Source organism: Pelobates fuscus, chromosome 6, assembly GCF_036172605.1.
Source record: "Pelobates fuscus isolate aPelFus1 chromosome 6, aPelFus1.pri, whole genome shotgun sequence".
Lineage (NCBI taxonomy): Eukaryota > Metazoa > Chordata > Amphibia > Anura > Pelobatidae > Pelobates > Pelobates fuscus.
The window spans coordinates 96,825,991-96,851,056 of NC_086322.1; the positions used below are offsets into that span (position 1 = coordinate 96,825,991).

Sequence of the window (25,066 nt, forward strand, 5' to 3'; positions counted from 1 at the left end):
TTTAGCTCCGCCCCCGCCGCACGGTAAGCTCCGCCCCTGCTGCAAATTTTAAAAAAAAACAAAATTTTTTTTTTTTTTTTTTTTTTTAAATTGGCTGTGCGGCCGCACGGCGCCCCCTGCTCCATGGCGCCCTGTGCGGCCGCACAGCTCGCACACCCCTAAGGCCGGCCCTGAGAGCGCTCAGGCGGCTGCCGCACTGCCTCACCTCCCCTGTAGCGTGGCCGAGCTCCTCCCCGGTCCGCGACCCGGCCAGACTGACAGGAAGTGCACACTTAGTGTGCACTTCCTATCAGTCCGGCCGGGTACAGGAAACAGAAACTCCTGTACCGCGGACCGGAGAGGAGCTTGGCCACGCTACAGGAAGGGGAGGTGAGGTTAGGACGAGAACTGGGGGAGGGGGGGGGTAGAAGAACTGAGGGAGGGGAGAGGAGGGAGATAAGAAGAACGGGGGAGGGAGATAAGAACAGGGGGGTAAGAAGAACGAGGGGAGGGGGTAAGAAGAAGAGGGAAGGTGGGGGAGTAAGAAGGAAACAAGGGAGGGGGGAGTAAGAAGAATACAAGTGGAGGGGGGAGTAAGAAGAAGACAAGTGGAGGGGGCTAAGAAGGGGGGATGGGGAGTATGAAGAGGGGTAGGGGAAGTAAGAAGAAAAGGGGTGGGGGGAGTAAGAAGAAGACAAGTGGAGGGGGGGAGTAAGAAGAAGAGGGGAACACGGGGGGTGAGGTGAGAAGAACACAGGGAGTGGGGGGTGAGGTGAGAAGAACACAGGGAGGGGGGAGTGAGAAGAACACGGAGAGGGGGGTGAGTAGAAGGGGAGGTGAGGAGAACACGGGGGAGGTGAGGAAGACACGGGGGGGAGGTGAGAAGAACACAGGACAGGGGGTGAGGAGTAGTGGAGGTGAGTAAAACACAGGGAGGGTGGCTGGGTGTGAGAAGAGACCCCCAGGGGAGGGTGGGGGGAGAGGAGAGACCACTAAGGGGCAGGGGAGAGCTCTAAGGGACAGAAGGGAGAGCTCTTTCACACTACACGCACACACACACAATGCATCCCTATACATACACAGAAACACACAATGCATCCCTTACACACACACACACTGCTTCTCTTATATACACACATAAACATTGCATTTCTTACACACACTCAATGCACACACTTACAGACACACACCTTGCATCCCTTATGCATACAAACACAGATTCACACAATGGAGCCCTTACACACAACCACAAACACACACTGCTTCCACTACACAGAAACACACTGCATCACCTACACAAACCGGTATGCCTATACATTACATTCCATTAGCACACACATTAGATCCTCTACAATAACGCATAACACATCCCCTACACACTACACTCCCTGTGAGCGAATTTAATGGGTGGAACATATAGGTGGACTTATGGGTGGGCCTTATGGGAATACTCACCGTCAGGCCCTGGGGCCCAGACCTTGAGCTGCTTCCTGTTCTCCCAGAACATTGAATTTTGTGACCGCAGTTACAAACAGCCTCCAGAGATCCGGTTCTACACCAGACCAGTGGAGCGAAACTGCAGCCAGTGCCCATCACCATCTTCATCTGGTTGTAAGTAGGCAATCTAGTATATTATTAGTGACACTAATCTCTAATTAACCTCACATTAAAGGGACACTATAGTCCCCAGAACCACTGCAGCTGAATGAAGTGGTTCCGGTGTCTATAGCGTGTCCCTGCAGGCTTTTTAATGTAAACACAGTGTGCAGCACTGGCGTTAGTTCATATGGCAGATCATATGGGTGGGGCATTGTGATGTCACATGGGGGGGGGCGGCAATTTTTTTTTTTTAATTCTTTATTTTAGATGTGCTAGGTTACATTTCAATATCAGCGACAAGAGTTTTGCATTGTACATGGTAAAATAGGAAATTGGTTAATTTCTCTGTCACATAGATATGCACACATTTTATAATCTTTTAAACAGGTTACATTACATTGTTATAACAGGTTGCAGCACGTGCTTCTCTTCTGATGGCTATGGGTATGGTAAGCGATGGTGTGTCACCCTATGTAAGTGTCGTGTCTCATCTGGTGTTGCGTCACTGTTGCTTTTGGCTGATGTGGTGTATGTACCAAGGGAGGTAGATTTTGTCTATGTGCCCTTGTATGAGCTAAGAGTGCCGTGCTATTTAAAAATGGGGGGCTAAGGTGTAGTTGCATGTTAGTGGTTGCCCTTAACCCAGGGGCATGTGGGGGGGGGAGTGAGTTCGGTAGTGTGTGGTACGAGTTGACTAGTGAACCCGACTTTGTTGTCTACTGCATGTGGACATGTATAAGCCAAACATAAAACATAAAACAAATAACATTTAGTTAACTACTGTAGCATCTGTCACGGGGACATATCAGTGCCCGAAATCTCTCTCTGAGTCCCGAGAGGTTGTTTCGGCCATGGCTAGCCGAGATATACAGTCCCTGTCAAGGCGTTGAGGATGCGCTTCCTTGGGGCAAATTTTTCTTTTGCCTAGGGCGGCAAAAATCCTTGCACCGGCCCTGGGTGCAGTATGCTAATCCCGCATTCTCTTGGGTCTTATCTTCATGATTTAATCATGTTTTAAAATCTGCTTAAGGATTTGCTATGAGTGGCAAACTTTAAAGCGACACCATAGGCACCAGACCACTTCATCTCATCAGTCTAAAACATTGCAGGGTTGAGATTGCCACTTTTCTGCCTGAGTTAGACTCCATGATATGATGCTGGACGTCCTGACGCATTGCATAAGGACATCCAGCGTCTTCAAACTCCCCTCAGGAAAGTATTTATTCAATGGTTTCCTACGGGGGAAGTTTAATGCCTAATGCGTGTGGAATGTTCGCCGTGCATTTGCATTAGCTTTCTCCTCAGTGCTGACGTGGTAGGAGTCAGAGGTGAGTGTAAACAAAGGGTTTTTAACCCCTTTATTTGCTGGCCGGGGGGGCATGAGAGAGGGGAGTGGGAGGAGGGGACAGAGGAACACTTTAGTGTTAGGACTACACCTTTTTATTCTGAACACTAAAGTGCTCTTTTAATGCTCATATGGCCAGAAATAAACCTTTATTTGTAAGTAGTTTATATTGTTTGCAGACAAAATACAAGGTAAGAGATTGCATTTTTGGGAACAGATTGTGTAATACAGAACGATGTTTCAATCTCCGATTTAGTATTCCACTTGCTTGGTCATACTTTCAAAATCCAAAAATTAAATCTCCCAAATCAATCACCCAGAAGTGCCTAATAAAAGTATTCATAGACAACCTTCAATTACTGTAGTGGAGAGTCTTCCAGGTCGATTTACTAATATTCAGCTGACCTGTTTATTGGGTTCGACTGCTCCAAATTCTGTCTGGCATAAAATTCAGTTTTGATTATTATAAAAAAGACAAAACAAAAAAAGCAATCGTCAGAAAACAGTTCACCCCTTAAAGGGAAACTTCAGTGCCAGGAAAACAATCAGTTTTCCTGGCACTGGAGGGTCCCTCTCCCTCCCCCTCCCACCCCCCAATCCCCAGTTACTGAAGGGGTGAAAACCCCTTCAGTCACTTACCTCAGGCAGCGACATGTCCCACGTCGCTGCCTGCTCCTCCCCCGCCGCTCCACCTTCTTCCTCCGTCAGCCGGTGGGCGAGACTGACCCCGCCCACCGGCCGAGGAGTCCCAATGCGCATGCGCATTGGCGCACCCCATAGGAAAGCATTGAAAATGAATTTCAATGCTTCCCTATGGGGAATAGAGCGATGCTGGAGGTCCTCACACAGCGTGAGGACGTCCAGCGACGCTCTAGCACAGATAATCTGTGCTAGGGACCAGGAAGTTCCCTCTAGTGGCTGTCTAGTAGACAGCCACTAGGGGAGGACTTAACCCTGCAAGGTAATTATTGCAGTTTATAAAAAACTGCAATAATTACACTTGCAGGGTTAAGGGTAGTAGGAGTTGGCACACAGACCACTCCAATGAGAAGTGGTCTGGGTGCCTGGAGTCAGGGCCGGTGCAAGGATTTTTGCCGCCCTAGGCAAAAGTAAAGTTTGCCGCCCCCCCCCCCCCCCCCCCATATGACATCACAATGCCCCATGTTAACTAACGCAAGTGCTGCAGTGCCGCCGTGTTTACATTAAAAGGCCTGCAGGGACAGGCTATAGACACCAGAACCACTACATTAAGCTGCAGTGGTTCTGGGGACTAAAGTGTCCCTTTAATGTGAGGTAAATTAGAGATTAGTGCCACGAATAATATACTAGATTGCCTACTTACAATCAGATGAGGATGGCGATGGGCTCTAGCTGCAGTCTGGCTCCACTCGTCTAGTGTATAACAGGCTCTCTGGAGGCTGTTTGTGTTCTGGGAGAACGGAAAGCAGCTCCATTTTTTTAAAGGCCCTTTACACAGCTCATGGTCTGGGCCCCAGGGTCCACCTTCATGTTCCACCAAATAGTTTGTTCACAGGAGTAGGGGATGTCCTGATATGTGTGTAAGGAATGCATTGTGTGAATCTGTGTTTGTATGTGTAAGGGCTGCAATGTGTGTTTCTGTGTATGTACGGGATGCAGTGTGTGCGTCTGTAAGGGGTGCATTGAGTGTGTGTAAGGAATGCATTGTGCGTTTCTGTGTGTGTAAGGGATGCATTGTATGTAAGGGTTGAATTGCTTGTGTGTGTGTGTCTGTGTGTGTAATGCATTGTGTGTTTTTCTGTGTGCAAGGGGTGCATTGTGTGTGTGTGATGGACGTCGATCTCTCCCTCCTCCCTTGTCACTCTCTTCTCCCCCTCTCCCTCCCTCGTCACTCTCTTCTCTCTCCCCCCTTGTCCCTCTCTTCTCTCCCCCCCTTGTCCCTCTCTTCTCTCCCCCCCTTGTCCCTCTCTTCTCTCCCCCCCTTGTCCCTCTCTTCTCTCCCCCCCTTGTCCCTCTCTTCTCTCCCCCCCTTGTCCCTCTCTTCTCCACCCTCTTGTCCCTCTCTTCTCCCCCCTCCCTTGTCACTCTCTTCTCCCCTGCGTGTCCCTCTCTTCTCCCCCCTCCCTTGTCACTCTCTTCTCCCCTCCCCACTCTCATTCCCCCTCCTAACCCCGTCAATTCCACTCCCTGTCAATTACTTCCCCCCACCGTGTCAATTTATTTCCCCTCCCTTTCAATTTATTCCCCCACCCTGCCTGTCCATTTATTCCCCCACCCTCCCTGTCCATGTATCCCCCCTCCCTGTCCACCCTTCCCCTCCCTCCCTGTCCACTTATCCCCCCCCTCCCTGTCCATTTATTCCCCCCCCTCCCTGTCCATTTATTCCCCCCTGTCCATTTATTCCCCCCCCCTCCCTGTCCATTTATTCTCCCTGTCCATTTATTCCCCCCCTCCCTGTCCATTTATTCCCCCCCTCCCTGTCCATTTATTCTCCCTGTCCATTTATTCCCCCCCCCCCTGTCCATTTATTTCTCCCCCCTCCCTCTCCATTTATTTCTCCCCCCCTCCCTCTCCATTTATTTCTCCTCCCCCCCACTCTCTCCATTTATTTCTCCTCCCCCTCCCTCTCCATTTATTTCTCCCCCCTCCCTCTCCATTTATTTCTCCCCCCTCCCTCTCCATTTATTTCTCCTCCCCCCCACTCTCTCTCCATTTATTTCCCCCCCCTCCCTCCCTCTCCATTTATTCCCCCCCCCTCCCTCTCCATTTATTTCCCCCCCCCCCCCCCTCCCTCCCTCTCCATTTATTTCCCCCCCCCCCTCCCTCCCTCTCCATTTATTTCCCCCCCCTCCCTCCCTCTCCATTTATTCCCCCCCCCTCCCTCTCCATTTATTCCCCCCCCCCTCCCTCTCCATTTATTTCCCCCCCCCTCCCTCCCTCTCCATTTATTTCCCCCCCCCCTCCCTCCCTCTCCATTTATTTCCCCCCCCCCTCCCTCCCTCTCCATTTATTTCCCCCCTCCCTCCTTCTCCATTTATTTCTCTCCCCTCCCTTTATTCCCCCCCCTCCCTCCCTCTCCATTTATGTCTTCCCCCCCCCCCCCTTTATTCCCCCCACCCTCCCCTACCTATGTTGTAGCGTGGCCGAGCTCTGTACTGTCCGCGGGTACAGGGAGCATTTGTTTCCTGTACCCGGCCGGACTAAAAGGAAGTGAACACTCAGTGTTCACTTCCTGTTAGTCCGTCCGGGTACAGGAGACAAATGCTCCCTGTACCGGCGGATCATACAGGGCTGGCCACGCTACAGTGAGGGAGTGACAGGAGGGAGCGCTGAGCGCTTCCCTCCTGTCAGCTCCTCTCTTCATGCTGCGCCCGGGCGGTGCGCCCTCATGGACGCACCAGCCCGGGCGAAGCTGCAGCTGCCTGAGGCTCTCTGCAGAGCGCTCGGGCGGCTGCAGCATTAGGGGGGCCGGCGCTCCTGGCGGCGCCCCTTCCTAAGGGGCGCCCTAGGCGGCTGCCTAGTCCGCCTTAATGGTAGCGCCGGCCCTGCCTGGAGTGTCCCTTTAAGGATACCTCTTCAAAAGCTTGTCTTACCCTTAAGGACACAAACCATATTTGCACATTTTGCTGTTTGTGTTCAAACGCAATTTGCATCTCTGTCATTTATTGCACCAACACATATTATATACTGTTATTTAGAGGTCAAAAGGGGCTTTAACCCCTTAAGGACACATGACATGATTCCCTTTTATTACAGAAGTTTGGTCCTTAAGGGGTTAATTTGATGTCAAATTAACATCAAGTTAAACATCAAGTTAAACATAAAGATAAACTAAAGATAAACCAGATATGAAATCGCTAGGCATTACATTGCTAACAAAACACAGGAACATGTCAGGTCTGCTTATTAGCTAATAAAAGAAACATAGATCATGCTAGCAATCTAGAGCTGGCTATTACTGCACAACGTTAAATTAGTTAGACAGGCTTATGCAGGGTATGTCAGTGAGCGGGTATGTAGTCTTCGTGTTAGGACTGAGTACTTGTCCTGACAATTCAATCCGCAGTTATTCACTAAGTGGACAGGAGCTGTTTATCTGAGAATTGTCGGAGGAGTGATACTGCGCAGCTTAGAGCACCCAGCTTGGTATGCATATAAGAAATGGCGCAAAATATAATATAATATACCATGCTCGGGCTCATACAGAGCAATTAGTTCCTCGTAGATAGTCACCCTGACTTGGCGTTATACAGCTATGTAATGCTGGAGCCAAGTTAAAGGAGAAATGTCAGCTGAGCAAATGTCAGCTAAGGTTGGAAGTGTCTCACTGGCTATGGTACGGTACTATTATGTAGAATGCAGTAAGGAAACTTGGTTCTGTGGGGTATGTCAAGGGCAATTTGCTTTCTGCACAGGCATGCAAGGGTTAAAGAGTGAACCTTTCAAAAGGTGGAAGGTGGATTAAGTTTAATGGCAGACATGTCATGTAAGGCGCTGTAAGAGACAAAGTTATAACGCTATTTTAATAAACAGTTAACCATGAAGTTGCCTGTGCATGTCAGAAGGACACCTTATGGTCTTCTCAGACCCTATGGTGTGGCTACCGCAGGCTGATCCTGCGTGTTACGAGTGTCCCTGTAAGCTGCTTGGCCGATGCCCTGCAATGGGGGGGTTGCAAAGGCATAGTTGCCGGAGTCCATGGATGTTCAGGCTAGTCCGTGGGTCAGGGGGCCTCAGGTATGTGGTGGACTCCACTTGCCGCCGGAGCTCCGTCAGGTCGTGACCGCTGCATAGTTCTCTGCAACAATTCGTCGGGGGACAAACAGGACAGCTGTTGCTGGGTCCCCTAACCCGGGAGGTGTGGAGGTGGTGTTTGGTCACCTTGGTGGTAAGGAATCCTGCTGCAGGCCCAGATTGGGAAGGAGTTCTCTCGCGCCCTGCAGGTCGTGGATGATGTGTATTTTGACACTTTTTAACATAGCCATTTCATAGCCCAATATTGGAGTAAAATCATGTTTTTTCTCTATTTTGGCATAAACACATATAACAAGAATTTTGTAATGTGTATTTTGTAAAGCTGGTGTGTGCTATTCCTGAACAGAATCCCATATTTTGTTCAGCTACATCTGCTGAGTATAACGATACCCCCACTGGATGCCTTTGGCACTATTCTGTGAAGGTACAAAGCCATATAAGAGACTAGGCTATTTCAGTTTCTATCGTTAGAATTTTCATAGATGGATTTGACAGGCCTAGGTCTCATTTTGGGGTATTATAGCAGTTTGACTGTTCAAATAACCCCACAAAGGGCTTCCATTTGATAAAGCAGACACCCCAGGGTATCTTATATGGCATATATTTTGCCTTAACTTGTCACCATTTTATGCCAATGTTTGTGGTGAATGGACAAAATATTGCATTTTTACATACATGTTGCATTTTTTTGCTGAGTATGTCTTACACTTGATATGTGCCACTGTCATAAAACCCCCCAAATTATGCTCAGTTACATCTTTTGAGTAAAACAATATGCCCAATGTATGACCTAGACACTATTTTTGTGAAGTTACAGTGCTGTAAAAGAGATGGGTCAAGTTCAGGTTTTTAAGTATGAATTTTCATCGAGGGTTTTGACTTGTCTCTGTCCCTCTTTGGAGCACTTTAGCATGCTACATATTCCAATTACCATTTCTTAAAGGAGACATCCCAGGGTATTTCAAAAGGCATATTTTGAACCTTAGCGTTGGATAATTTTTCCACTCGCTTGTACCAAGTGTAGTGGTAATAAGCCTTTTTCTGCCCTTTTGACACACAAAGTGAGTTTGCACAGTATATTTTGCAAACCTTATGTGTGCTACGGCTATATAATACTTCATATATTGTTCAGCTACGTCGTCTGAGTACAGCAATACCCCTGTTTATACCCTTGCCAGGTGTATGTGGACATTGAAGGGGAACATTTGAGACACAGCCATTCCAGTTTTTTTTTTTTTTTTAAACTTTGAAATTTTACGCTGTGTCTATGTCCCATTTTGGAGTATTTTAGCAGGCTATATATGCCAACTACCCCATAAAGGCATACAATTTCTTAAAGAATACAACCTGGGGTATTTCAAAAGGCATGTTTTGAACCTTAGCATGGGATCATTGTTTCGCTAGTTTGTTCCAGGTGTAGTGGTTTTATGTATTTTTTTACTCTTTTAAACTTTTGCTTACTTTTTCAAACTTATTTTTAAACTTTTTACTTATTAAATTTTAACCCCTTAAGGACACATGACATGTGTGACATGTTATGATTCCCCTTTATTCCAGAAGTTTGGTCCTTAAGGGGTTAAACTTTCTTAAAACATTATTTTTTTCCTACTTAGTTTTTTTTGGTACATAACATAGTTACATAGTTACATAGCTGAAAAGAGACTTGCGTCCATCAAGTTCAGCCTTCCTCCCATTTGTTTATTGCTGTTGATCCAAAAGAAGGTAAAAAAAAACAACCAGTTTGAAGCACTTCCAATTTTGCAACAAGCTAGGAAAAAAATTCCTTCTTGACCCCAGAATGGCAGTCAGATTTATCCTTGGATCAAGCAGTTATTACCCTACATTGAAAGATTATATCCTTGAATATTCTGACAGGGAAGGGGTTCATTTTTGTTATGACTGGGTAAAGTGGGGTGGGAATTTTGTACTTTTTTTTTTTTTTTTTTAAACGTTATTAAAAATTTTTATTACTTTATTTTAACTTTTTAAAGCTTTTTTAAAGCTTTTTTTAACGTTAACCCCTAGCTAGCCTAACATCAAATTCCTCAATTCCCCACTAACTTCCACCCAACCCAGCTAGCTAAATATTCAATTTTAAAATATTGAAATTAATTAATAAAATAAACTTAACCCCTGAGGGTTAAAAAATAAAATAAAAGTTAACCCTTAGGGGTTAAAAAAAATCAGATCACAGTAAAATGTAGTCCCTGCCAATTGATCCCTGTAGTCAGTAATTTTATTAACCCAGGGGAAAGGGGGGTGGGATTTAACTTAAATTTTTCTTTTTCCTACACGGTTTAGAGGATCATCACTGATTCGTCTCCCTGCACTTCACACTGACCGCGGAAGCAAAGGGAGGCGGACCAGGAGTCCCAGCAGCACATGGGCTCGCTCTGACAGCCTGTCACAGCTGCAGGAACAGCAGGTTCGGGTGCTCTGGTATTCAAGACAGACCGGAGGAGCATTAACCATGCGATTGCCGCGATAAAAGCGATCTAGGGTTAACTTTTGTAAATTACGGAAATTTTCCGTCATGTGTCCTTAACGCTAGGACAAGCATGACGGAAAATTTCCGTCTAGCGTTGTTAATATTTTTCTACCATTTTTATTAGGATTAAATAATGGCCTAGATTTCTATGAAGTAACTAATGTTAGGACAGAATTTGAGTGGTGTGACCAGTTAAGTATACATGTTTTTTGTAGGTTTGATTGCTCTATAGCTTGTGGGGACTTTCCCCATGTATTGTTTATAACAGGTGATTTTAGCATCACGCATAAAAAAATAGTTTGCTAGGATTTATAGTTTCTGGAAGTTGAGCAGGGAACACTGCCAAAATAAATCAGATACAAACCACCAAAGAAACATCTGATGGTCTCTAGTATCTAACATTCAAACATGGTATGAAATGTTGAAAACTTTTAGCTCCCCCTTTGCAAGTTCAGATTAATTTGATTAAAATGGATCTGCTGTTCACAGATAAAGAGTCTTTAACCCCTTAAGGACCAAACTTCTGGAATAAAAGGGAATCATGACATGTCACACATGTCATGTGTCCTTAAGGGGTTAAAGGATTATTCCAAACACCATGACCTCTTCAGAAATTTGAAGTGGTAATGGTGCTTGGAGTTTGTAGGTTCTGTGTTTTGCTATGAAATGCTGCACATACAGAGTTAAACCCACCTGCTGCCAGAGATGGAACTTCAACTCCAGCAGCATCTTTGAGATGTCATTATCCAGTCTGGAACAAGAGACCTTGGTGGCTAATAGGACTTCTGTGCATAATGGATGTCTGATGTCAGCAAGCCAAGCATACTGGTGGTAGATGCACAATAGTGTCACAGCCCTCCCTGTGCTGCCATATCCTCCCCTCAGCCCGCATTGATAATGGTCCCTCTTCAGTGAGTGGGAGTTATATCAGCGGAGGGAAAACTTGGCATTAACGTAAGTATTATTTGTATTTATTTGGGGAGGGGGAACCAGCACAGCAAGGGTTACACTAACCAAAAACAGTGTTTTATGAAAATACAGTTTTTTAGGTTGATAGAACCCTTTAAAATACGTTTCTAGTTATTAATTGTATTTCATTTCTTCTATTTATATATTTTTTGACAGTGCATGGTCAAGCGTCTGCTAAGGCTAAGCGTCCAAAAGAACCAGCGGAAAATAAAATCAAACCTGCCAGCAAGAAAATCAAACCAAAAATTACCAAATTGAAGGATTCAACAGATAGCGGACCCAAGACACAATCTATTATGATCCAGGTAATGGACAAGGGCCGCTTCCAAAAGCCTGCAGCAATGCTAAGCATGACTGCAGGACAAAACATGGAACTAAGATGTAAGGGGGACAAGATTACATGGAGCTATCCTACTTATCTGGACACATTCAAGGACTCCAGACTAAGGTACAAGGTTAAAAAAGTGTTTTCCCTTACAGAAATACAATTGGTTTATTTAGGTTAATCAGAAATTTGTTGTATATGTCTAGGGGGCAGTAAGTACATTACAGATTATGAAAACAAAAGATAGTAGTTCAAAAGAAATCTGCAATTCATACACACTTAACACAATGTATTCCTTTTTGTGTATATAAAACCTAGCATTTAACCCCTTAAGGACACATGACATGTGTGACATGTCATGATTTCCTTTTATTCCAGAAGTTTGGTCCTTAAGGGGTACAAGGCATTCCTTATTTTTTATAATTGTTTACATTTTATTTTAAATTATATGCTTTTATTTTTAATTTTTCTGGGTTTAATGTTATGTAAATGCATTGATCAGTCAACATGTTGCTTGTCTTTTTCTGTTTACAAACTATTCATTGTCTGACCCTGCATGGCAAGAGCACTAAAATAACAATGTTCTTGGTATATATGTTTTTACATAACATTTGGACAAAGTATTTTTTTTTTCATATGCATTGTTCTTGAATCCATTCCATAGGACATCTTGTTTTCTCTACTAGATGGTTTAAAAAATGTTTTGTTTTTTTCAGTATTGTTTCCCTTAACCCCTTAAGGACACATGACATGTGTGACATGTCATGATTCCCTTTTATTCCAGAAGTTTGGTCCTTAAGGGGTTAAATCTCTGGTGATAAAACATCAACAACGTTACTTGCAGTAAAAGCAATGCCCGTTAACGATGTTTTATGTAATGTCTAGAAATCTGCATTTTTAGACATCATAATAAATCTGAAAAGTAACTTTATACAGATTTCATAATCATGAAATGGATAGACCGATAACTACATATTTATCTTAATTTTCTTTTTAATAATTTTACCCATTTAAACTAAATTTTCAAGGTTCTTCAAAAGAACAATAGAAACAAGATAGTTATTATATTATTCTCTTTGATGGCTGACACGTATCTGGTTATGAATAATGCTCCTTATCTATAGTTTTAGTATGAAACAATGCTGGCTGAATTACACTTTTGACTTTCTGTGTTCCATAGGAGCAGAGACATTTTATTGACTTCCCTACTTAAAGACAAAATAACTTATTATTTAATATGTACCTTTTCTGATGATCCTATAGTTTCCACGTAAAACTTTTGTTATATTTCAACCTCCTATTGGCTGAATGTCTTGTTGCTCCTACAGTCAGTTACAACATATACAGTCAGTAACCAGATACATCTTATCAAGGTCTAGCATAAGTTCTAGGACCCCTTTGTGATGCTTTTTGTCAGTAACAACAAGATCTCCAGCTGATATAAGAAATAGTTGAAAAAAGGGGAATATATCTAAATCAAGGCAATCACTGGCTCTATGCATGCACTCACAGGATATAAAGAAGTAAATACATATCCCCAAAGTTCTACATACATCCATATATATATATATATATATATATATATATATATATATATATATATATATTCTACATACATAGGATAAAAAAACAAAAGTTCAAAGTCCTAATAAATACGAACAATCACAATCCTACGCGTTTTGTTGATAGAACTGTGTGTGTATTCTATGTATGTATGTATCAAAAATGTTATTCTTGACCAACTATCCCCTTCACTACATACCAGATGCACATCGCAAGCATCTTCAAGTGGTCTGAGATATATTTTTTCTGTAACTGCAATCTAACAAATATCTTACATTTTAGAGCGGAATTTCACTATTGGCTTTGTATATATATATATTTTTTTCTATGTACCTTTCTTGTCTATGGATCAGAAGATTCTGTTCTAATTATGCTGACTCTAGTGTATGAAAATTTTTACAAACAGTGCTTGTGTTGATTTGGTTATTTGCTTTTGTTTACTTGTACTGTGTGAGTGCATTAATAGCTCCTTTATTTGGACGTATTACCCTATGAGATATTTCCTCTTCTTTTGTATACATATTCAATGAGGATATATTCAGAAGATACTGCAGGAATAGTCCTGTCCAAGAGTTTGGTGATGTGTCATATTTTTATTATTATTTCAGCATCTTCCCTTGTTGTTTAGAAGAAGTATGGTACCTAAGCAGACTATGAACTACCCTGAAGGGTGGAGGAGATGATGTTGAGACAGAGATATGAATGACATTATTTGTTACTATAATGAATGGCGATGATGATTAGCATTGGTACCTCTTCATTCCCAATCATGATTTAATATTGTCTTAGCAAACACCTGAATTGCTAAGGCTAACAGTCAGTGACCTAGGTATATTTATTTTGGAACTCTGTTGGAGCATGCAGAAATATTCAGTTTCCTAAATTTTGTATTTGCTGAGTAGGCAAGTTTATCCACATGAAATGTTAAGATCTTAAACATTTCTGAAATTTTACTTGTTTCCTCCGGTGAAACCTGTTTCACAAAGAAATAGGATTTCTGAGCTATTTTACACGGTGTGTTATCTAAAATCTAACTTTACAATAAGTTAGTTCCAACATTACAGGCCTTAAAGTCTGTCGATAAACAAATCCAGATTGGACTTTTTACATACATGCACTCACTGGAGATGAAGATGCCAAAATACATTTGCTCAAGTAAAGCCTCCAAACAACATTTTAATTTGTCCAAAGAAAGCCAACAATAACTAACAGAACTTTACTTATATCTCTCTACAGCACGCTTTGTACTAACATTTAAAACTATGCTTGTAGTCAAACTCAGCTGTTTGGCATTTCACTTTTCTTTTTCTGTGTCATACGTTTAATGACAGATTCATGTTTTTGTTGTTTACAGCAGAAAAACGTACATTAAAGGGACACTATAGTGTTAGGAATACAAAACTGCATTCCTACCACAATAACCCTCCTCCCAACAGCAAGCAACCCTTTAAACACTTACCTGATTACAGCGCTGAGGTCCCTCGTCGGTGGCCCAGTCTACACATCCTCTGACACAAGCGCAACAGGGTACACATTAGGCATTTCCCATTGTGACAAAACCCCTGTTTTGCTGAATCACTGGAGACAGTTACTTTCGTATGATCTTCGTATGTTTGACCCTTTTGTGCGTTTGTTAAAATAACCGAACATTTAGACCACCTACAATAGTCGTGTGCAGCTCATTAACCACCCAGCCTTTGCGGTTAACCACAAGTATTTGTCGAAAGGCTGGGTGGTCAGCGTTCGTTTGTCGAACACGTGGTGGCGGCCATTTTAAATCATCGAACGCTCAGCGGTAAATTGTCGTTGACGCTATGGAACTATTTTCAGACACATATTTAGACGAACACCGCTGAGGCTTACCCACAACAGTGTGAGGATATCCAGTGTCATTTCATGGAGTTAAACTCCATAAAACTGCAGGAAATGCCTCTAGTGGGATGTCTGCCCGCACGGCCGGGATGTTTCCTGGTGGGCTGCCTGCTCCTGTCTCCGCTATCTTTGAGGGATCCAGCGGGATAGGCTCAGTGCAGCAGTGGTAGATGAGTGAAGCAGTCCCAGCTTGTTCAGAAGGGTCTCAGGCTCCTCGTAGGATTTCACCTTGTGGTTAGTCCTTGGTGAGTAATTGAAAGCGACCGTGGGTCCTGCGTGTAATGAGGTTACATTTTTACCAGGTCAGAGAACTTCAAACTCTGGAAATAAAGATTTTTGCTGAGTCCAAAATAAACAAAGGGCAGCATATATATATTAGAAATATTAAGACTGGTATAGGCATTTTCAATGCTTTGGATATCTTTTAATATCCTTTTTCATCTTTATAAAGTTGCATTACCTTGTTACACAGGTCTTTTGACCATTCTTTTATGCTCCCCATGGCTCAGTATCTAGCCTGCTCAGTGCATCCACGTTAGAGCTAACAAACACATTGACTATTTATACACAGACATTAACTGCAATTTAAAAAGCCACAGGTGTGGGAAATTAATCTTTAATTGCCATCTCAACCTTTGTGTGTCCGTAACAAGGCCAAATATTCAAGGGTTTATAAACCTTTGATCAGGGCCATTTGGGTTGTTTCTGTTTTTATGATTTAGAAAGGAATAATCATTATTTAAAATGTTTTGTTTTTTTTGCATGATCAGTCATATTTTTTAAATCAATGACAACATTTTACAATTTCTGCCAGTGTATGCAAACTTTTGAGCACAACTGTATAATTAACCATTATGTGGGTATATTGGTATATGCTGGTGCATCGACTGTCATAAGCATCTATCTCCACAGAACATGCCCACTATTGTCTGTTTTGATGTCATCCATGTAAAAAAACAATTTCTGTTTTCTGATGATTGTGCCATGAGTTAGCTACATGTGTGTGTATGTATGTTTGTATGGGCATGTATACATATATATTGTGGTTCATATTTTCTATAATATCTGTAAGAAACATTGACAGTCTGTATTTCATTGCAAAGCTCTGTGCTTTAAATGACGGCAACAAAATTAATTCCTCTGTGCTCTCTGATTTTCATCAGGCTTTGATCACAGTATTCGCTATAACGTTCTGTACTATTCCAACGGTTTTAAAATCCGTTTTCTTTTCTTCCAACAAGTTAATGTTTATTAAATATATTCATTAAAATTGCATTTAGAATAAAGAAGGGTTTCTTGCAGGAATGTTTTCTTCTCTTGCCAATAGTTTGCAGCGTCCATCCCTAACTTTGGGCTGGGTTTATTAGATTTACATAATTTAGTTTTTGCTATCAGATCCTCACATATCCAGCTTACCCATGGTATGAAGAGCATGTATTGTGTTTTTACAATCCTGAATAGGGCATATCATGCCTTCTAACAGAAGTAGCTCCACATCCACTGATGAGCTTCTAAATCCATGATTCCCCTAGAATTGATACAGGTCAAGTACTATGATGGTCAATAAACCATGCATCGTAAGTTACTTAGTGACTAGAACACAGAGTTTCATTTCACATAAGTAACCATATGTAAATTCAAATACCGGTAAGATGATATCTTGGACATTCCGACCTGCGATTTAGATTTTACCAAACTAGAATATTCACTATTTGACACTAGTCTGCAAATCTTTCCTATTGTCTGATACTCTGGGTTAGCTGGGAATATGAGATGTACATACAACATGTTATTATTTAGCATGTTTGCTAAACAGCCAATAATACTGGACTGTCAGTACTCAATTCTGCTATAGTGAAATTAGCAGACCAGATATTCTACTTTTCCGTGTGTTATCTCTTATTTGTAGCCAAAATAAAATCTTCTGTTTCAATATGCCTTGCAGATGTTCCAAGTGATATGCTAAAGCATTAACTTACTACATCTTTCCTAAACGAGTCCTCGATGAGTTTAAGCTAATGACAAGCACATGGTTAGCACTTGGCAGGAAAGGTTTTGAAAAGTAAGCATGTTGTTTTAAAGCAGAATTTATCATAATAGGATGTTTTTAAAAATACGATTACATACCATATATAACTCCCTATTTTATGTTTATATTTGTCCAACATCCCTGTGCAGTAAATGGCCCTGTTGCTATTGGAAGCTCGCAAATGGCTGTAAGATTTTTTTCCCGTCAGTCATCATTCAGTTTACACTCTGAATGCATTGCATCCAACTCTGATTGGCTATAGATAAATCCCAACAAGATAGCTTTTAAGCCAATTCTACTATGCAGGAAGTTTGTGAACTACGTATGGCTTAAGTATGGCCTGAAGACAAGAATTGGCCATGTGTCCTATGTCAGGGTGAATATGGAAGAGTTCACAACAAAATATTATTGAGCATTAAAGACCAGCAATAATCAATGATTTGTGCACCTCACTCCTGATGTCTGTCAATCCCAAAAACCAGAGAAATCTGTTAAGTGCTTTGTACAATCCAAAATCCTTTTCAGATGTTCCATCAATATAAATATATTCAATAAAAAGATACATGGTAGAGCCTTTTGGCACTTAATTACACTAATGATTAAGCACTGTCGAGTCTAACATTTTTGTGCCTTTTATTCTTATTTGTACATTGTTAGTTTTCCTTTTATAAATTTATATTGGCTGACTTACTCCTTCTTGTTAGCACGGAACAATAACACAATTTCACTAACAATTAAACTCTCTCCTTTCTTCACCATTTTCAAGTGATCCATCAATGCACAGGTGATAAAAACACCTTGCAATTCAGCCAACTAAATCCTGATAAATTATATATAATTATAGATTTAATATGACCTGCTGCCCATTATTTTCACAGCCAGATCAGATTTTCGAATGCTGTACTGCAATGTTGGTGACAAGCGTAACAAAATCCAAGCATTATGAGAGAGCACTCGGCTGACACTTCCAGCCCACGAGCGCATTTCTGCTTAGCTCTGTAGAGCTAACCAGATTCTCCTAAAGGAGTCTGTGGCCATTGCCGCCAGGGTAGACCCATACTAAAACGATTTGACGATTCATGGTAAGATGCACCAAGGCATTCCTGGCACCATAAGCACTACAACAGAAACCGTGCAAAGCCTTTTAGCCTAAAAGTAACCCTCTCAGACTGACACGTGTTGCTGTGTGAAGCACTACATTCTGTTTCTCCTATAGTTACTTTCAGTGTTTAATATTTGCATATAGTTAATCACTTGGACATTATTCTAATAAAACACATGAACAGAGGATATGGAATGGGTCACATTTTGGCAGATATTTTGGATTTGAGGCAAACATCAAAGACAAGACACAATTAATTTTATGACACAATGTTTCCTACTGTAACACGAGCATATTAAATGACATTTGGTTGCATTATTTTCTTAATTAGTTCCATATTGCAGTTTTGAATATTTTTCCTCTGTTATATTTAACATTTAACTGATCAAGGAAGAAAAGGGAAAATGACATATTATATTTTAAGCAAAACAGTCCTATATGGAATCAGGTCATATGTAAGAAGATTACAAAATCTATTGAATTACTGACTTAAGGGACACTATAAGCACCCAGATCACTTCAGCTCATGAAATTAGTCTGGGTGCAGTGACCATGTCCCTTTAACCCGGCAATGGTAATTATTGCAGATTCTGATTAACTGCAATAATCACCTTGCAGGGTTAAGAATGCCTCTAGTGGCTGTTAATCAGACAGCCACTAGAGGCACTTCTGGGTCGTTTGGTGACTTTTGTTCTCCTAACTGATGCTGCACGTCCCCACGCTCTGTATGAGGACATCCAGCGTCAGTCATTTCCCATAGGAAAGCACTGCAGCAATACTTCCTTATGGGGAAGGCCTAATGCACTAGAGGTGGAGGAGCACTGCCCCAATGAGGAGGGACATCCACACTTGAATCGAGTTAGTACACTAAGGGTTTATTAACCCTTATTCTGCAGGGGGAGGGGGAGGGGGTGTGCGCGGGAGCTATAGTGCTAGGAAACAACTTTGTATTCCTAGAACTATAATATGCCTTTAATTAGTTCATTACCATTGATTAAGCTATATAGTGGGAGAAAAATGCTATTTTACAGTGTATGAAAGATTTGCTGCCCTAGACTCATCAGAGGAAAGAAGCCAGCCAAGAAAGCATAAACTCTGTGAGTGAGTGTTTGACTGGGTGCTACAGAACCATCTTACTGGTATTATGTTACTATGTGCTACTTTTATTTTGTTATAATGTAATAGTCTAACTTTTATTTTAGAAAATGTAACTGTTTTCTAACAGATACTATGCTATGTGTGTTCTTCTTTCACACATTTTCTTCTTTGTCTATTTTATTTATGCCACAGTCTTGTGTGGTAAGGATCAAAGGAACACTAACATTAAAAAATACATAAATATATGTTAACATATTCATAACCGGGTACATGTTTTTACCTTTTAAAACCAAACAACAACAAAACAAAAACAAAACCGAACCCAATGGTGGCAAACTGTTTTACCAGTGGCTGTCCCAGTATTGGTGCTGCAGCCATCATGGTGATCTTTGGTCCTATCTTGTACTTTTTATAGAGGAACATTGGGGACCTACTGGGCATAAACGGCAATTGACAAACTCAATTATTAGAAGTATTCATGAGAAAGCATGTCTAGTGACTGTCTGATTGAGAGCAACAAGAGGCATCCTGACTGACACATGTAAACATTGGCATTTCACACATGCTTAGATTTGTCTGAGGACAGGGACAGTGTCTATGCACCAAAACCACTACATTAAGAAAAGGAAAAGAAATCAGAAATACTAATACACCTAGAAAAGACCAGGGGCTCATAGATTGTGGTGGGCTAGGTTTATTCTACTCACTCGGGTTGCTACACAGGGGTTGGGGTATGGTTCATTCTACTCATTGAGGTGCCAAAGTGGGTACAATAAAGGTACCCTAACACACCCTTGGATTGCCTGGTCTTTTCTGGATGCAGTTTTTTGGGAAGTGATGTACAAATAATCAAGATGAAATAAAAGTATAGTTTAAAAACTGTTGTAGTACTCCTTTTTTGCCTAAACATTTAAATTCCTATGTAAATATATCATTCAATATTTGTGCACAAACAACAAAAAATATGGCACCATATGGACCTCCATAGATTATGCATAAGTCCCCAATAACTCCATGCCATTGTGAGGTCGCTATGCTTGTAGAAAATATTGTGTCTGTGTAGTGTGTCCTGAAGCAATAAACATACCACGTAGGCTAAAGATGGATTGGGAAGACCACACAGCTCTCTGACACCAAACAGAGCTGGGGGAGAAATGCATGACGATTTCTTTTGCACCATAAAATACATGTGTATCTGCTGATACATATATAAATCTACTGCTGCAAAAGATCTTTGAGATAAAAACAATTGTCTACCAGGGAGTTATAAAAGGGAACATTTGTAGCAGCTAATCCAAAATAAACCCAATAGTCAATATAAAAGAAATTGTGGGATTTTGTGTAAGAGTTTTGAGAATTATTTGCATTTTTTTTTTAAAGAAAAACTGTTGGGCAAATCTCTAAAACCATACCGGTAACCATAGAAACCAAAAAAATTTCATTGTACATGATTTGTATGATTGTATTATTTGTAGATTTGTGACTGGTTTACCACATTGCAATTCTATTGTGTTTCTACACCTCTTCCTCGTACGCTGTAAGCTTGTCTGAACAGGGCATTCTGCTCCTCTTGTCCATCATAATTACCTGTATGTCAATTACTAGTCACATATCTTCGTTCTAATATTTCCGTGGAATATTTTGGCCCTATAAATTTAAATGGTTATTCCAAACACCATGACCACTTTGTTTATTTGAAATGACCATGGCCCATAGAGTTTGTATGTACAGTGTTTTGCTTTGAAACGCTGCACACAAAGAGATTAACCCCTTGAAAAAAGGAGTGTTATAGGCAATCACTAAAATAGAAAAATGGTAAAACCTCACAAGGATTCCCACTACCTTGTGAAAATACAATAGAAGCAAAATTGAACAGTGATAGACGGCACCCAAAAATATACAGTAAAATTGTAACCACAGTGACCACAGTCAGAAGACTTAATATGCATAAATATATAGATGTATTCATTAGCATAAAGCAGGCTAAATCTTTAGAAAAAGGGGAGATAGGAGACAAATAATGGTGGACTATATTTAAACAAAATTATTAAAACTATTTAATATTAAAAACCAATATAAATAAATAAAAATTACTTATGATTATAATTATCACCATTTATAAAATAAAAGTCTAATGAAGTGGTATACACACACACACACACACACTGTGCCCCACACACTTCACCCCTTAGACACACTGCACTTCCCCACACACAATGGACCTCTACACACATTACACACAGGGCACCCCTTATACACACATTGCAACCCTCACACACACTGCATCTCTACACATATTACATTCCAGACACACACACTATATCCCCTACACATCTCTGGATACACACACATACACACACTTTCCTATACACACTTTGGGTCCTCCACACACACACTCTAGATCCCCTATAGGCACTTACTGCACCACCTACACACATACTACATTCCTGAACTACACATTCTGATCCCCTATGTACACACTACATCCCCTGTAAACAAACACACACTTTACAACCCATACAGACTACATCACCTATACACACAAAAACTAAAGCCCCTATACACACAATGCCCTATATACACACACACACACTCTCACTCTCTACAGCCCATAGCCCCACATTACATCACAAAAACCCAATTGAAACTGAACTATTTACACAAAACACAACTGCATAATTAGGACACTCTAAACACACGCAATCCCCAAGCACATGTACAATACACATTACTGGCCCTTTTATCCTCCACATATGGAGAAACCAGAGACGAGTTACAAACAAACACAGTGCAAGCATGTCAATAAATTTGCTTGCGCAGAACAAATACAGGGCCTTTTTCTCATGCAAGAGCCATTCAGCAGGGCACTGCACATGGTCTGCCCTGGAAGAGCATTGAATCAACATGCTCACTTTGAGAGGAGGCGTGCTTGTCATTGCTGACGAGCTCTTCTCTGGCCCTGCCCCTTCTCAGTAGGCTGCTGTGATGAAAGAATTGCTTTCCCAGTCTGGGAAAGGTGGGACTATTTTACAAATAAACAGTAGCTAAAAGTTATTTTTGTTTTTACCTGTTTGGAAAAAAGAAAACCCTTCTTTTGGGGACTGTTTCAAGGAACAAATCCTTTTGCCTAGACGGACAATAATGCTACAGACTGGATGTATAGTAAAGCTGTGTTTTTGTCAGGGTGGAATGGGTGACTGGGTGCTCAACAGCCCACTGAATTTTCCATTTTGTGATAAATCCCCTATTTTTTTTTTTAACTTGAAATTGTTCCTGCTCACCATTTTTCATTAATAGCTAAACGAAGCAAACAATAACAATCATTCTAAAAATGTTCTTTCACTTCCTATTTGTTTTACAGATACACTATATAATAATTACATTTTGGCAACTCAAAACTGGAATTGAAAAAAATGTCTAATATTGCATAGCCGTTAGGCCAGGCAGAACTGTAGCCATTTTTTGCACGTCTGAACAGCCATAGTTGCATTTTCCTGCTATTTTGGTCCAACTGACCTTCTCAAATATTTTATGTTACTGAATATATATATATATATATATATATATATATATATATATATTTTTTTTTTTTCTCCAAAGTGCTTTGGAAAAATCGATTTTCTTTCTTTTGCTATACACAAGCCTACTTATTTAGGCCTTGTAATACTTTTGGATAAGCTTTTAAAAGAATTTATATTTTTGGATAAACTTTTAAAATGATAATTTAAAAATATTTAAAAAAATAGATAATAATAATAATGATATATCATATAGGTATATATATTCATATAAATTAAAACTAATATAAAAGTAAAAATAATAATATATAAAATTTACGTATATCTATATCAAGAGCTATCAATATGTGAACATACTCTGCAAAATGTAAAATAATTTTTAAACAAAACGTTTACAAACGTATTAAATGTAATTGATCTTAAGCATTCCAGATATAACAAATGAGGTAATGTATCGCACATTGTTTTTCCATGTAAAATAGATATAGATCTTTCTGCTGTAGGTTACAAAAGTCTGCAAAGAGAATTAGTATTATAAATCCTCAATAAAACACATGTTTGAGCAAAAATAGCAGATATGAGCACAGGAGTTTAAGTTGGCATCTAATCAAGGCCCAAACAATCTCTTCATAGAATCCTTCATACATTCTTTCAAAAGGCTCAGACTATTTTTATTTTAAAACTGTTGAATTTGGCCCTTTACCAGGATCTCTACAGCTTGCATGTGTTAAAGTATCTTGAGAACCACATTTTTAGGGATATGAGAAAGGATATATTCATAGAATTTGTGAGACAAGTTATATCCCGTTTATAAGTTTTAATAATTTGGTTATTTCCCCCTTTCATAATATTGTAAAGTGCTGCGAAATAGGTTGGCACTAAATACCAATAATAATATTTACTTTTTAAATTTATATAACAAATCCGTAGCGCTTTATAGTGGATGGACTAACAAACATGAATTGTAACCAGACAAGTTGGACGCAGAGGAACAGAGTGGTTGAAGGCCATGCTCAATGAGCTAGAGGGAGTGACACAAAAGGTAAGGATAGTATTAGGGAAGTAGATTGGTAGAATAGTACTTAATATTTTTTGGGTTTTAATACTCTAATACTTAGCCTTTAGATCAATATCTTCGAAAAACATGTTGTACATGTGACTTGTTGACAAGTAATACAGTAAAAGAAATGGAGTTGGGTTAGTCTTTCCTCAATCACCTCCCATTTTCTCCGACGCTCTCTACAGCCCATAGCTACATATTACATCACAAAAACCCAATTGAAACTGACCTATTTACACAAAACACAACACCATAATTAGGACACTAATAATGGCCTAGTCCGCAAACACAATGCATTAATGCCTACATATTTAATAAATAAGATGAGAGCTATTGTCAAGACTACAAGGATTCAACATGAGAGTTGGAGCCAAAGATGGAAGTGGAAGCCAGCAAGGGCACAATTCAGTGATGAGTGCATGGGTTGGACTGTAATATGGTGCAAAAAAAAGCAAGATAGTACATCCAATCATGGTATTATGCAGTAGGTGCCCGCATACAGAGAAGGACACATAACGTAAAAAAACAGGGTTAATGGGGTCAAGGCCAGTGATATTTTTTACAGAATACCTATTTGCAAATCTAGGTGACACAAACACAGGAACATCACCTTCGAGCGAGGACAAGATGACACACTGTAACTTGTTTTCTTTACAATGGTGAGATAAATATTCAGGTAGCGATTCCATTCGAGTGCAGGGGGATATCAGACAAAGTACAAATAAGGGAACACGTATGAGGAGTCCCATCTCCCGTGACAGTATGAATGTGTGTCTATGACTGTATCTGATGTTGTGTGTGTCTGCCATTATGTGCATATTCTGTGTGTGTGTGTGTGTTTATTTGACTCCATGAGGGATACAGTTGTAATCAAAATTATTCAACCCCCATTGAAAATCAGGTTTATTGTGAAAATGTACAGACCTTCAGCTGTTTGCAATGAACAAATCAAACAAAAGCAATTGAAATAGCTCAACACAATGAACGTCTCAAATGGTTTCCCCACAAATTCAACTGAAAATGCAACTTATAATGACTTCTCCCGTTTCAAAATTATTCAACCCCTGAATAGAATCCCTCACAACAGCACAAATAAATGTATTGTCTCAAGCACACCTGATGCAACTAATAAAGGGCTTCATTAGTTGCACCAGGTGTGCTTGAGCTGGAACACTTGAAATACCTGAACTGGCTAGGGGTTGTTGAGTGCCACGTTTAACAGCATGTTAGAAATATGGCTAAGTCAAAATAATGGTCAACAAAGTTAAGAGAAGGCATCACCGCCGTTCACAAACAAGGAACAGGATACAAAAAGATAGCAAAGGCACTGAATTTCCATAGAGACACAGTTGTGTGTCTACCTCAGCCCCTCTGTGGGTCTCTCC

The 25,066-nt window shown here is 40.7% G+C and overlaps 1 protein-coding gene across 1 annotated transcript in view; it reads left to right on the top strand.

Annotated features, from left to right (window-relative positions):
• Nucleotides 1-25,066, top strand: part of PDGFRL (platelet derived growth factor receptor like) — a 122,824-nt gene that overhangs the window by 27,643 nt on the left and 70,115 nt on the right. The window contains exon 2 of the mRNA XM_063458082.1: nucleotides 11,271-11,562. Within this exon, the coding sequence (XP_063314152.1) occupies nucleotides 11,271-11,562 (292 nt within the window). The remainder of the gene's footprint in view (nucleotides 1-11,270; nucleotides 11,563-25,066) is intronic.